The sequence below is a fragment of the Typha angustifolia genome, chromosome 11 (genome assembly GCF_048772165.1).
Source record: "Typha angustifolia cultivar Huaian chromosome 11, ASM4877216v1, whole genome shotgun sequence".
In the NCBI taxonomy this organism is placed as follows: domain Eukaryota; kingdom Viridiplantae; phylum Streptophyta; class Magnoliopsida; order Poales; family Typhaceae; genus Typha; species Typha angustifolia.
In genome coordinates this window covers 551,420-565,429 of record NC_133249.1, presented here as the reverse complement: position 1 = coordinate 565,429, position 14,010 = coordinate 551,420, and the positions used below count along the sequence as shown (strand labels likewise).

The window sequence follows — 14,010 nt, the reverse complement described above, 5'->3', positions numbered from 1 at the left end:
GAGCGCCAGATGTTTTGTTATGTATTTTGAGGTAATAGAATTATTATTTTTAAATAAATAATTGATGAAACTCGACAATTAATCCACAATATGAAATTAACTCCAATTGTAAACCGAAATAAAGAATCAATTCATCTTAGTGCATCTTGGAGATTTGAACTGAGAAGAGCAAGAGTTTCAAACTTGGATTTTGAAACACCCGAGTACTGCTATTTAGTAATAATGTACAGTACTCTGCACATTTATTCGTAGCATGTACTAAAGTACTAGAAAGTAGTAATAGATATTGTTTCGTAGTAAGAATCCGTTTCCATCCGTTTCCAACTCGGCAATGCTTAATCCGTTGGCCGCCGTCTTCTCTCAAGTCGCCAGGCTTTCGTCATCGCTTCCGTAATTCCGTTTCTCGCCCTAGCACATAGACTTTTTTTTTTATATAAACCGGAAACCCCGAAAATAGCCCTAGCGACCGAGCCCTTTCTGGTAATTTTACGTCGTGACCAGTTCATCACTATAAGAAGACACACTGACTCACGCGACCGTCCCCCCTCACTCCCCCGAAACGAACGCAAAGGGTATGGAAACCGGTGGTAACTCTTTGCCGTCACCTTCTTGCGGCGATGCCGCCAAGCGTCGCGTGTGCTACTTTTACGAGCCGGAGGTGGGAAACTACTACTACGGGCAGGGTCACCCGATGAAGCCCCACCGGATCCGGATGACCCACGCGCTCCTCTCCAACTACGGGTTATTGGATTCTCTCGAGGTGATCCGACCCGTGCCCGCGCGCGAGCGCGACCTGTGCCGCTTCCACTCCGACGACTACGTCGCCTTCCTCCGCGGCGTGACGCCGGAGACGCAGCACGACCACCCGAAAGCCCTCCGCCGGTATAACGTCTGCGACGACTGCCCGGTCTTCGAGGGCCTTTATGCGTTCTGCCAGACCTACGCCGGCGCCTCCGTCGGCGCCGCCGTCAAGCTCAACCATGGGGCCCACGACATTGCTATCAATTGGGCGGGTGGGCTCCATCATGCGAAGAGATCAGGGGCCTCGGGGTTCTGCTATGTTAACGACATCGTGCTCGCCATCTTAGAGCTGCTCAAGTGGCACGAGGTATGGCGTTAGCTTTTCCTCTTGCTTCTGTTCTGGATCTCGTCTATGTCGCGTAAAAATTGAGATTTTCAAGCGAATAATCTTGATCGTCTTCTGCTGGAATCTACCGCTCGTATTCTTGTATGATTTTGATAGATCGTCCGTTACTTCGCCCTTGTTGAGTGTTTTCCTATATCTGGATTCTTATTGACAAAGTAAAGTCTTTGGGTGAATAATGTTGATCCTTGGAGAGGGTGGCATTAGGATTTATGGAATTTCTTGTTAATCGGTTTAGTTTCAGTAGATTTTGGTTTGAGCAAGATTGGCTTTGCTTATCTTTTCTTCAGATGAAGAACAGTTCGGTAAATTTTACTCTTTCAATGATGTTTTGTTTTCTCTCCTGATTTGTAGATCTAGATACTTAAAAATTCATCTTCTATTTAGAGAGAGTTTTTATGAAACTAATTTTGGTGGGGTTTGACGGAGCTAAATGATTGAAAGAATTATAATAGTTGGCCTAATTAATATTCTTTTTTCGAGAAAAGAAAAAGCATTGGCATACGAATTTTTAACAGCTTTGAAGCTTTGTGAGTTTTCTTTCCTTGGAGTAATATATATGTATGTATATATTATAATTTTGGTTTGGCTAACATGTTAGAAATAAATCACTTTGTAGGTTAATATTGTATTGATTTAGTCTGCTGATAATTAAGTTCCATTACTATCTTTGGCAGCGTGTTCTGTATGTGGACATTGATATACACCATGGAGATGGTGTCGAGGAGGCTTTCTACACAACTGATCGAGTAATGACTGCATCATTCCATAAATTTGGAGATTACTTTCCTGGGACAGGGCACAGGCACGATATTGGGTATGGAAAGGGAAAATATTATGCTGTAAATGTTCCTTTACAGGAGGGTATTGACGATGAGAGCTATCACTCTTTGTTCAAACCTATCGTTGGGAAAGTTATGGAAGTTTTCAGGCCTGGTGCTGTCGTGCTTCAGTGTGGTGCTGACTCCTTATCTGGAGATCGATTGGGTTGTTTCAATCTCTCCATCAAAGGCCATGCAGAGTGTGTGAGATACATGAGATCGTTTAATGTGCCACTCATGGTACTCGGTGGTGGCGGTTATACGCTTCGTAATGTGGCTCGCTGCTGGTGCTACGAGGTAAAATGACCATATGTTACAATTGATGCCTCTCTATACCATCATTAATGCATGCTTCCTCGATTAGGTATACAGCATATAGGCTTCTGTCTTCTTTATTTCATGGTACCTAAGTTTCTTATCCTTTTGTTTAGGTAATTCAATATGTGCAGAAAACATAGGCAATTTATTTGTGTTACATCTTAGATAATATATTTGAGAGCTAGATGTTAAAGTTCACATTTTTTTTATAAAGAAAGTGCTATATCTATTCACTGGTAGGCAGTGAGTCACATTTGATTGCTAACTAATTCTGGATAGAAGTGTGTCTGGTATTATTTTTTTGTTACATTTGCAGATAAGCTTCTTTTGGTTCATTATATTTACCATTTTGAACCTTCCTTGACCTTGTTTGACTAGAAATCTAATATATACATGATTAAGCATTTGCTACGTTTTCAGTTAACACAACGGGGAGCTTTTGTGTCTCTTATCTATTGGCTTGGTTACATTTCTCCTTACGTTGCTTCTTCCTTTAATGATTCTAATTCCTTCTGATGCCTTTAACCATATTTTGTCGTTTTAAGTAGACAGGAGTTGCTCTCGGTGTAGAAGTTGATGACAAGGTCCCAGAACATGACTATTCTGGATACTTTGCTCCTGATTATACTCTTCACGTGGCACCTAGTAATATGGAGAACAAGAATTCCCGCCAGTCCTTGGATGATATTAGAACAGAAATTCTAGAAAATCTTTCGAGGCTCCAGCATGCTCCAAGTGTCCAATTTCAAGAACGCCCACCTGATTTAATGCTTGATGAGGTACTTTTTTGTGTCAAATGTCGTTATCAACTTTAAGAGTCCTCTATTTTAGCATTTTTCATTATCAATTGTCGGTTCCTGCATTTTGCTCATCTCACGGAATCAGTGTCATTATTGTAGCTTCCATCAAGTTAACTCTCAACAGGGCACTGCTGTTTTGCTCGTAGTGTCATCAAGAAGACAGGCTAATACATGCATAACGTTTAACAGAGCTATTACTATGGTCAGCAAAAGCATGCACCCAGTTAATTTTAAAGCATGAGGAAAATAAATTACACACGCCAGGGAAAAGCTTGAAATATTTTGATGGATAAAATAGTAATATCGCAAAACAAGTTTGGGGCAGATAAATTAATGCCGCAAAGGGACAGACAGGAAGTGTACAGACATAAATAAAACAAGTTCCTGTATGAGGATTCATTATTTGCATGGATAGAAAGAGTAGCTATACCCATATATTTGGCATTTCTTCTCTCCAGCGGCGACGAGCTGTGATGAGTGGTTAATGGAACATTTTGAGATCATAACAGCATTGGCATACTTAATTGATTTAATTGATTTGTGATCTTCAACTGATGTCCAGGTAGATGAGAATCAAGAGGATGGAGATGAAAGGTACAGTCCTAATTCAGATGAAGAAATGGACGGTCCCTCACCATCCAGCTAAGAAATCATGGTATCCTTATTCTTTCTGTTACATTTATCTCCTTTCCTCAAGTACACATCTTTGTTTAAGTGACATATTTGCTCAAGTGGGTCATTGAACAATATAGAAAGCATAAGAACTGACAGATAAAGGAGTTTTGTGACTACCAGGGATTATCTTCCTCCACCATTCTTTCACAATTATACACTTAATTACTTGAATTTCTATAGTAAGTTTAGTTTGATTCAGATATTGTTTGATCATATGATTAATACTTTTTGAATTATAGGATCTTCTTTTCATTTCCTTTAATAATGCACCATTCCTTTCAGCATTTGTGGTGTTGGTTATTAATAATTCTTTTAAAACTGTCTTCTTGTTAAAATGCATGTCAAAGAGAACGCTTGATACTTAAATATTCAGCAAATTGCTTAAAATTTGTAACCGATCTTGACTATATCAATATACAATCACTGTTGCACATATTTTTGGGTTCTTGAACATCTGAATCTGATGTTCCAACAAACCTCTTTCTAATACATAAAATTCTGGACATGTGTTAAACAATTAGTTCACTTAAATTAGGAATTATATATTTTAGAGGGAATGAGAAGGCATTCGAGAGTAGTAGGGAAATAGGTGCAGATTCTAGATTGGATGCAAATATTTAAGGTAGTAAGTGTAAATTTGCAACTGAGGTCTAAACAATGACGTTTACCTTTCAGTTTATCATGATAGTAGTAAAATGCAGATTAGGAGAATGTCTGTTGAACATGTTTCACTTATCCTACTATAGAATTTCTTGCTTGTCAAACAACTCCTACCACCATTGATTGTTCATGAAGGCTCATGATCGTCTAGCATGCATTTCCATACTTCCTTTGCATGTTGAATTCCACATTTAGTTTGTTTCATAGTATACTTGCCGGTTTACTGAGACTCTTCTATTTCCTAATCTTTCAGGGATGCCCCAAAGTAGCTGCACAAAAGTAGAAGGTGTGCCATTCACAGCAAAGTCATACAAGGCGTAATTTACAAACAAGAACAAACATGTGCATGCTTACTTGCAACATTGAATAGGTTGAACATGACACCTTGAGCAAAATGCTCGGTGCCTTTATATTTACATTTATGTTCCATACCTTGTACATGTGCAACAAGTCCAACTGTTTGACAAACTTTCATATAATTAGCCAACTGTTCTGAACTAAATCGTATACCTGATCCGAAGTGATCATATTTATATATGCTCGTTTCGTTTGCTAATTCTGTGTGTTAACGTAAGAGTCTATGCTATGAGCACATCATTGAATGATTCCTTATCATTTTGTTCAACTTAAGAATTGGTATCGAGTATACCATAGAGTTATTGATCTTCTTTTTGATCATATCTACAGTCATAACTATTTTGACAGGCAACTCTATGTTTCTTATTTTTTTGGGAAAGGACAGTATTGGTATTTTCAGAAAAGAAAAGAAAAACTAAAGTTGAAAGGTGGGTTTGTTCTTTATCTTTAACGTACGTATGACTAGTCAAAGAAGATGCTAGGAATAAATCACCAGTGGACAGGCAGGCGATAAACTCGTGCTGCTTGTAACCTGCACTATTTCGCAAGGGTTATCGTGGTTTGTTACTTGGTCAAAAGATAAGCTAGGGATAACTCACCAGTTGACAGGCAATAAACTCTTGCTGCTAGTAATTCCCCTTATTTGTTATAGTACGATCTGACTACGTCTTCATACTCGGATACTATTGATGGATTTTGCTTCGGAGTTCTCGTCAAATCTAGTAGTCGAATTCTATCAATTGTATAGGATCATATATAATTTGATCACTCGTTTTTATTTTTTGTCTATATAAGGTGTCTGCAATAAATATAAGATGAGGTGGTCGATCTATTTGGGGGCCACATTTCTATCACTGTTCACATTCTATGCCCTGCTACATCTGGATAGATATGCCCTTACATCAGGATAGATATCATGAACATCTTGCATCACGGGCATTAATTAATAAGACAGTTTTAAAGAGATTGGATAATAATGATAAACAAACCAAAAGGTGAGAAACACGTGATTTCTCCCTCCAGTTTCAATCAGTATTACTACCTGAAAAGCATCCCCTGTTCTAGCAATCCTCCGCCGTCCAAATTTCCAAATCAATAACTACCCACTCCAACGACCGGTATCTGATATAGCCACGGCAGCAAGATCCCACATCGTCCATCGAGCAAAAGCCCGTCGCCAACGGCTCTGATCTCCCGCAATGGTTTCAACGCCCCCACCCCCTGCCTTAGTGCTTTCCCGTAATTTATATTTATATTTTTATTTTTCAAAAAAAAAAAAAGGCCTCGCTGGCGGGTATGCGCTTCTTTTATTTAGTCAGTATATCTCACGTCGTGTGATGTGCCGGGCGGATCCATTCGAAGAGTCGAGACGACAGCGGCTCCCAGATCGATCCCTCCCTCTCTCTCTCTTTAAAAGAAAGGGTGTAATAGTTTCAATCTCTTTCTCTTTCTTGTGATCTTTGGTTCACCATGGCGTCGAGGAGACGAACCTTGCTTAAGGTGATCGTCCTCGGGGATAGCGGGTGAGATTTTTTTAGCTCTGTTTGTTGTTTCCGTTCCAATTCGTACTTTATTCTCCGGATCTCGCTTTAGATCTTGCTGATTCCTGCCGACCGGATGTGCTTATTGGATTATTAGTTCGATATATCTTTCTGATTTGCCCCTATTTGACAAATTTTTCGTTTTGATTTGATCTGCAGAGTGGGGAAGACGTCGTTGATGAATCAGTATCCTCTGCGATTTATATTTCTATTATTTGTTTGTTATTTTTAGCTTCGATTCTTTTATAGAGGTCGATGCGGGATGTTTGGGGGCCTAATGTAGGTTATCTTAGGGTTTTTGTTTTCTTCTTTGTTGATTCACTCGTGAATCGTGGAATGGGAGGTTTGAATAGTCCCGTTGTTCTTTGTAGCCTTTATGGTTTAGTAGTTCATGAGGCCAGACTATGGAGCTTCCATATCGTTGTATATAGTTTGGTTAATTTATAAAAATATGCACGTGCGGTCGTAACACCTTTTAGAGTATAGAGATGAGGCGTTTCGGGTTTGTGCTTGTGATATAGACTATTAGGCTGAGGATATATGAGATTTAACTTCCTTTGATGGCACCTGTCATTTATTTATTGGTCATAGTCTTTGAGGAGGCTCCATATTCTCGAATTTCATAGCGCTACCTTGACCATTCAAATAGATATGTACATAAGAAATTTAGTCAACAGTACAAAGCTACGATAGGTGCTGATTTTCTTACGAAGGAAATTCTGGTTGATGATAGACTCGTAACGTTGCAAGTGAGCTTTCTAGATTTATATTTAAGTTTGAAGTTGTTGAATTCCTTCTCTTTTTGAAAGATGGAATCTTTGCTTTCATTTCTTGTAAATAATATTTGTTTTAACACTTCTTTTGCTGTAGATCTGGGATACAGCAGGACAGGAAAGGTTTCAAAGTCTTGGTGTTGCATTCTACAGAGGGGCTGATTGCTGTGTGCTTGTCTATGATGTTAATGTTCTCAGATCATTTGAAACTCTTGAAAACTGGCATGATGAGTTTCTTAAACAGGTCTTGTCTAAAATACTTTTGATTTTCTTCTTTTTAATATCAGTTTCCATACTATGGTCTGGTTAGATTTTAAATTCACAGCATGAAATTGCTGCACCTAATATATATATATATATATATATATATATATATATATATATATATATATATATTTTCTTTCTTTCTTTCTTTCTTTCTTTCTTTCTTTCTTTCTTTCTTTCTTTCTTTCTTTCAACTAATAGGGCATCCCAGTTCATACAGTTGATCCTATCTATTCAGTTCAGCATTTTGTACTAGTCAAAACTTAGTCTGATCTTTAGGTTTTTGCTCGTCTACCTATGAAAGAGAAGAAAGATGGTGTTAATTTAGTTTGGAAATCTTTCATTAGACAAATGTGCAGCATGTTCATATAATAGTGCGGAATGCCATAACACAGTTTCTTTTCCATGACATATAGCTGCCTGCTGTTTTCTGTTACTGGATACTGTAAGAGTTGCGTACCATAATAGTGTCTTCATTGCTTATTTGCTGAATTTTTTTTTCTGATAGTGTCTCAAGTTTTTTCTCCACCAAGATATGGTTTCTATTCTAATCATGATGGCATTATGCTGGATTACAGATAAAACTCGACTCTTTTATTAGGTTTTTAATATTTAATTTTGCATTGACTCAGTTGTTGAGTGAACAAATTCATGCTCCAGGATTTGTTCATTGACTGTTTATTGTTGTAGTAGCTGCTTTCTAGTTTTTTTATTTTTTATTTATTTGCATAGCTGTCTAGCACTGTGCTTCTTTCTTGTTGTGGCTCCTCGCCGCACATCTCTTTAATTAATTGCATTTGGAAACTCCAACGTTGCAGGCTAGTGTGTCGGATCCTAAAACTTTTCCATTTATCTTACTTGGAAACAAGGTTGATGTAGATGGTGGGAACAGCAGAGTAGTGAGTATTGAGTATTGACAATATTAGACTGTTCATTCTTATCTACTGTTTAATTGTTTATTTCTTTTTCTTTTCCACTCATGTAGGTTTCTGAAAAGAAGGCAAAAGAGTGGTGTGCTTCTAAGGGAAATATTCCTTATCTTGAGACTTCTGCTAAAGAGGATTACAACATTGATGCTGCCTTTCTTCGTGTTGCCAAACTCGCACTAGAGCATGATCGTGACCTGGACATGTAAGCACAGCATGGATCCTTGTCTTTTCTGTTGCTCTCTCTTATTCTATTGTTGCATATGTTTAATTTACTGTAAAATATGACTACTGAACTCTGGACTTTGATTATGTTCACATAAGTCATCCTTTTGGTATAGAATGAGGTATCCAATAATTGGTAGTGATCTTCATTTTTTGTTCCTAAATCACACCATGAGCTAGTACTGGTACATCTGATATATGAAAGAGGCACATATGGTGTTTGGTTGGTGGATTGCTTACACCCTTACTTTAGTGCTATAGTAGCTCATATTGGTTATGCAGAAATCACATGTTCATCATACACTTATACTAGCTACAATGATGCGCTTCTTAAATCATTTGCCCTCTGCTTGATGTGAGACGGTCTTTTAGTACTCTTTCCTCCTGAATACTGTGACTCTTCTTGTTGGAGTTACTCTCTCTTATGGCACTTGAAATTGTTTATACATGAATAATATCTTGTCAGATCGTCCAGTATTAACAGCTGCTCTTTTCCCTTCCATTTGCCTACTTTTATTGATAAAATAGATCAGTTTACCTGTACTGCAAGACTAAACTGCAGAATCTTAATTTTTCAATGCCAAGTAGTGTTGAAGTTGTTCCGCACACATCTTTTGTGTTTTTCAACAGCATGTTTCTGTTCCACCTTTTAAATGCACTCTTATGGTGCCTCAGACATAATTTGACTTTTTTCTTCGTACCCTCCCAGATACTTCCAGACTGTGCCAGAACCTGTCACAGAGACGGAGCAGAGAAGTGGATGTGCTTGCTAGCGGTCAACCTCCTTTATTCTTGTTGATTGCTGGAATTATTATATTTAGTGATGCTGAACAATTCTTTTTTCTGTTGTCACCATATATTACACTAGTTGCCTTTATCTTATTCCTTTCTGTAACCATTGTACTATAATAGCTACTTTGCTGAAGTGGGACTTGTAGAGATTGAGAGGTGACGAATCCCTAGAACGACTAAACCAGCATGCTTGGAATAGAGCAGCATTAGGATCCTTGGTTTGTCTGATAATAAGGCAACAGCTGTTGGTGTTGTGGATTATTCATGGCAGGCCAATTTCTGGTCGAGCAATTGAAAAGAGTATGTTCATGTTCACTATTACTTGTTCAATTCAGTATCATTTGTTCTGTATGCAGTTACTATTCACAGGTGCTCATGGTTGTACAGCTTATTGCAACTTTCCTGCTGTTCTCATTCTTTCTACTTATCATCACATTGATGCTTGCATGAATTTTTTGCTGAATATGCTTGAAGATATGTTATAGTAAATTAAAATTTTTGATGAAAGTTTGATACTTCTAGTGGAATACTGCGACCATGATATCCAGAAAATTCATTGCCTCATCTTTCAAGGGAAGTGAGGAGGAAAAAGCACTGCCAAGGATGAAGCATCTCAAATGTGATTACAATAAGAATTATTCTTGAATTGAAGTCAGGAAATTTCTCCACATTTTACTTATTGATATAAATGCAAGTAAATTATTCTATGCTGCTTATCTTCTTTGTCATGCTGATTATACTTGCAATAATTTGGAAAACAACATTTCAGGATTGTTTGCCATCTGAACTAAACTTGTATTCCAAAGTTAATGAGTGAGCATATCTTCTTCTTCTCCTCCTTTCCTCTAGGAAACTTGACAGCATGAGATTGAGGAAGGTTCTCACCTTTCATTTATGCGATTCCTGAATCTTTCTGAATCTTCCAAGATCTCCACAATTCGCCCCACTCTAGATGCATTTTTCTGATGGAATTATTGGCATACTGCTTGTTCTTGTGACCTCAGAGCCATGGATATGGTAAGAAGAGGAACAGAGCAGGAGCACGAACAGGATTCGAGAGGCCTTATATTGTCCCGGTTGTTAACAACCGAGTGACCTTCGTGCCTAGGTGAGGAGAAGCTGCGATGATGGTGCTAACGTCCATTGAGATAGCAACTTATCTATCTATCTATCTATCTATCTAGATAGATAGATAGATAGATAAATAGATAGCTTATTCTCAATGACTAGACACTGGGCGTAAAAGAAACGCCCACCCAAAACTAGAAACAAGAAAAGAAAAATTTAACACCAAGTGCTTATAGTCATCCAGAAGCCTAACAACTGGGACAACAGAAGTCAATTCTTTACGGGCTTCCTCGAAGAGGGGAATATATTTTCGAACGTAGATAACCATTGTCTTGTACTTTAGCATCCATACTACATAAGTCCATGAGGGCCCACCCCCATCATTGTGTCATATCTTTTCAAACTAGGAAGTTGCTGAGTTAGAGCGTAGAAAAGTGGCTCATCTATGGTAAAAGAATTAATCTAACAAGGATAGTTTCTTTAATACTGAGATGAAGAGATGTGACATGGATACATATAAATTTGATACCTATTAATGAATAGATTTTGATGTGGGTAGCTTCCGGGATCCACCGGGTAATATACTGCCACTAGAAGGTGGCATGATGGCCAACTTAAATGGATAGATAGATTCTCTAAGAAAGAAAATAATTTTGACATTCAAATTAAATAGACGTCACTTTTTAACGTAAGCTCCATGGAATCCACTGGGAGTTTTTCTCATCTCTCTCGGAATGGCAGTTGGATGACAGAGGAACTCTTTTGGCCATTATATAACATATCAAAGTTTCATGGTTCGATTTATCAGCCACAATTTATACTATATATAATTTTATAATTTGTGAGGTTACTATTCCACTATGTTTGTATGTAGGTTAGATTACCCACTTTTTGTAATAAATATCAAAACTAAACTATTCTTGGTGGAAAAAGATATTGAGGAAAGGGACCTATCAAGAAATAAGGGGATCTTTTGGTCCCTTCTGAGCCACTTCACCTTAGGCCACTTCTTAGCCACTTGCACTTTATCTCCTCCACATACAACCTACTTATGTCATAAATCCTCCACTTTCACTCAAATCAGTTAGCACAAATAGTTTCTACAGTCAATACATTTAATTATAATAAATTAAATAGAATTTACATATACAAATACACATTAATATTTATTTAATTAAAAAAGTTGGAATAACAGCCTTCACACAAGTGGGAAAAATGGGCTTTTATAATTTAATTGCATTTAGTTTTTTGATTTAGTATCTTAATTTCTATAGTTAATATTATCTTAAAAGGCATAAAATTTCTTATAATAATAATAATAAGTGTTTAGGCCACTTGGACGACTTTAAACAGACCCAGCATAGCATCCCAAAACACACGCGTCAAGCGTTCAGACATGTTGTGTACTAGTTTGATACTGCTTGGGATCGGGTCCCACGTGGGACGAATCTTAAATGCCCGAAATGCAGCAAGTTGCGGCGATGCACGGCGGCGGCGGCAGCAGCATCAGAGAAGCTTCCAATTTAGTGTAAGGAACCTCAGTGGGAAGCCAACACCGTTACACAACAACTCAATCCCCATCTCCAACCTCTAGTTCACAATCTAAGTATATTAAACATTCCATTACTCTAATTAAACCTCCCACTATAAATACCACAGCCAAAGTAGTACCACGTCTCATGGCGTTGGTCGGATTTCCACTGCGTTACACCACCACCATGGCCTACTCCTCCTCCTCCTCCATCAATCCCCAACCGGACGATTCCAACCCCGACCAACCTGCGCCGTTCGATCTCTCCGAATACATCGTGTTCGATGAAACCTCAGCTCCGCCGCTCACTCCGCCGGTAGAAAGTAATCAGATTGGGCATAACAGTGGAAGCAATCCACCAAGTAGCAGTAGTAGTAGTAGAAGGTAGACTCATTACACTACTTAACGCACTAGTTATTGTCCTATTTATGTTTCTAAAAGTTTGGTATATCATATGTTTGTAGGAATGAGGTAGAGAGGCCGAGGACAGAGAGGATTGCATTTAGGATGAAGTCGGAGGTTGAGATAGTAGATGATGGATTCAAGTGGAGGAAGTATGGGAAGAAGTCAGTCAAGGATAGCCCAAATCCGAGGTAACTCAAACATGCATGCAGCTACTTAAATTACAACCATGCATATATGAACTCAGATTGAATAGAAGAACTCAGATGTAAACATTTGGTCGATCCTTCTTAAGTTTCTTGTGCTCTTATTTATGCTTATACGAATGGATGGCCAAGTGCAGGAATTACTACCGCTGCTCGACGGAGGGATGCTATGTGAAGAAGAGGGTGGAGAGAGACAAGGAGGATCCAAGCTATGTGATAACAACTTACGAAGGAGTTCATAATCATATGAGTCCTGGGGTTGTCTACTACGCTAGCCAAGATGCCACCTCGGGTCGATACTTCGTTGCTGGATGCCAAATCCATCCAGGTTCTTGATGATCAGTAGTACGTACGTCGTCTGTGCTTCAGTAGTAAGCCACCGAGATGAAGGGCGATGCGATCGATATTTTGGGATCGAATAAATTTCATCATCTTTAGTTTAAAATCTAGAATGACTAGATCTATTTTTGCGTGGAATTGAGAGACAGATTCACCCCTTGGTTTTGTGCATAGATGGGTGAGATCGTCTCTTTTGTTTGCGACTTTGTAATGCGCCAGTTTTAACTATGCCAATTGCTAAGCGATGCTTTTTGGTTGCCTCTATTTGTCCAGTAGTCTACAATTGCAACAAAAACAACCACTAGAGCTTACTAACTGTCGTCTATGTACTGCACTATGTTATCACGTATGAGTTCTTTGAGAGAGAGAGAGAGAGAGAGGATTGGGCTTCCGTACCGGCCAAGTTCTCAAGGATCGGTCCGGAGGCTTATAATAGGTTTTTTTTTTAACATAATTAGAATCGTTGTTAGATAGGATGGTGCGATTAATAAATTAGTGCACAATCTAACAATAAGCTCCGATCGATCTGCTGGACTGCTGCAGATCGGTATAAACGGAAATGGTGGGGAGAGAGAAGTAGAAAAGCTCAAAGCAGAAGTCAACGTCTTGCCAAAATTAAGTGCGAGTGTTCTTCGCAAACGTGCAGAATTCACTTCATTTGATGGGTGTGTGATTGTGACAATCGAAACCATGCGGAAGGTGATAGCATTTCTGACGTCTCGAGTTGATGATGGATAGACTTGTCACACTTGAAGAAGAGAGAAGAAGGTCAAGGCGAAATTCTAATAGGTTGAAAAGTTTCGTAAAAGGGAGACTCAATGAAGTCAACGAACATCATGGTGCATTTAGTAGAATAGATTCGACATCGGTGGGAGCCATCATCTCCGCAATAGTAGATTTCGTCTTTTTGTTCGTATCTCCTCTTCCATACCCAAATAGATTTCTTCAAGATCCTCTATGGCCATGGCTCCTCGACCGAAGGTACTTTTTTTAATTTCCTTGCTCTCTAATTTCCCAACTCTTGATACCGCTGACCTTTTTGCAAACTCGATCTGTTATTCCAACTTATTTCAAAACTTTCTGGAGAAATAGGGCATCTGTGGAAGATTCATTTGCGTTCGCCGTCTGATCCTACTCAGCGCAAGACAGCAAATGATGCACCTAGGCT

At 38.7% G+C, this 14,010-nt stretch overlaps 3 protein-coding genes across 3 annotated transcripts; all 3 read left to right on the top strand.

The window, feature by feature from the left end:
- The first annotated feature begins 551 nt into the window (after positions 1 to 551).
- Positions 552 to 4,974, top strand: LOC140769524 (histone deacetylase 19-like). The gene is made up of 5 exons (XM_073110240.1): positions 552 to 1,108; positions 1,822 to 2,262; positions 2,832 to 3,062; positions 3,646 to 3,738; positions 4,672 to 4,974. Exons 1-4 carry the CDS (start codon positions 575 to 577, stop codon positions 3,727 to 3,729), a joined length of 1,290 nt encoding a protein of 429 aa, XP_072966341.1. The 5' UTR covers positions 552 to 574; the 3' UTR covers positions 3,730 to 3,738; positions 4,672 to 4,974.
- A 1,133-nt stretch (positions 4,975 to 6,107) lies between these two features.
- LOC140771268 (ras-related protein Rab7-like) lies at positions 6,108 to 9,611 on the top strand. Its single transcript, XM_073112740.1, has 7 exons — positions 6,108 to 6,298; positions 6,476 to 6,502; positions 6,966 to 7,065; positions 7,187 to 7,333; positions 8,172 to 8,252; positions 8,339 to 8,484; positions 9,214 to 9,611. The coding sequence occupies exons 1-7, from the start codon at positions 6,246 to 6,248 to the stop codon at positions 9,275 to 9,277; spliced, it is 618 nt and encodes a 205-aa protein (XP_072968841.1). The 5' UTR covers positions 6,108 to 6,245; the 3' UTR covers positions 9,278 to 9,611.
- Positions 9,612 to 11,889: 2,278 nt separating this feature from the next.
- LOC140770329 (probable WRKY transcription factor 24) lies at positions 11,890 to 13,106 on the top strand. Its single transcript, XM_073111478.1, has 3 exons — positions 11,890 to 12,279; positions 12,360 to 12,488; positions 12,641 to 13,106. Exons 1-3 carry the CDS (start codon positions 12,044 to 12,046, stop codon positions 12,837 to 12,839), a joined length of 564 nt encoding a protein of 187 aa, XP_072967579.1. The 5' UTR covers positions 11,890 to 12,043; the 3' UTR covers positions 12,840 to 13,106.
- Positions 13,107 to 14,010: the final 904 nt, after the last annotated feature.

Coding starts and splice junctions, on each gene's coding strand:
- LOC140769524 (XM_073110240.1), top strand. CDS start 575: ATGGAAACCGGTGGTAACTCTTTGCCGTCACCTTCTTGCGGCGATGCC. Junction 1,109..1,821: donor AGCTGCTCAAGTGGCACGAG/GTATGGCGTTAG, acceptor TATCTTTGGCAG/CGTGTTCTGTATGTGGACAT. Junction 3,063..3,645: donor CTGATTTAATGCTTGATGAG/GTACTTTTTTGT, acceptor ACTGATGTCCAG/GTAGATGAGAATCAAGAGGA.
- LOC140771268 (XM_073112740.1), top strand. CDS start 6,246: ATGGCGTCGAGGAGACGAACCTTGCTTAAGGTGATCGTCCTCGGGGAT. Junction 6,503..6,965: donor AAGACGTCGTTGATGAATCA/GTATCCTCTGCG, acceptor CCATTCAAATAG/ATATGTACATAAGAAATTTA. Junction 8,253..8,338: donor ATGGTGGGAACAGCAGAGTA/GTGAGTATTGAG, acceptor CCACTCATGTAG/GTTTCTGAAAAGAAGGCAAA.
- LOC140770329 (XM_073111478.1), top strand. CDS start 12,044: ATGGCGTTGGTCGGATTTCCACTGCGTTACACCACCACCATGGCCTAC. Junction 12,280..12,359: donor AGCAGTAGTAGTAGTAGAAG/GTAGACTCATTA, acceptor ATATGTTTGTAG/GAATGAGGTAGAGAGGCCGA. Junction 12,489..12,640: donor AAGGATAGCCCAAATCCGAG/GTAACTCAAACA, acceptor GGCCAAGTGCAG/GAATTACTACCGCTGCTCGA.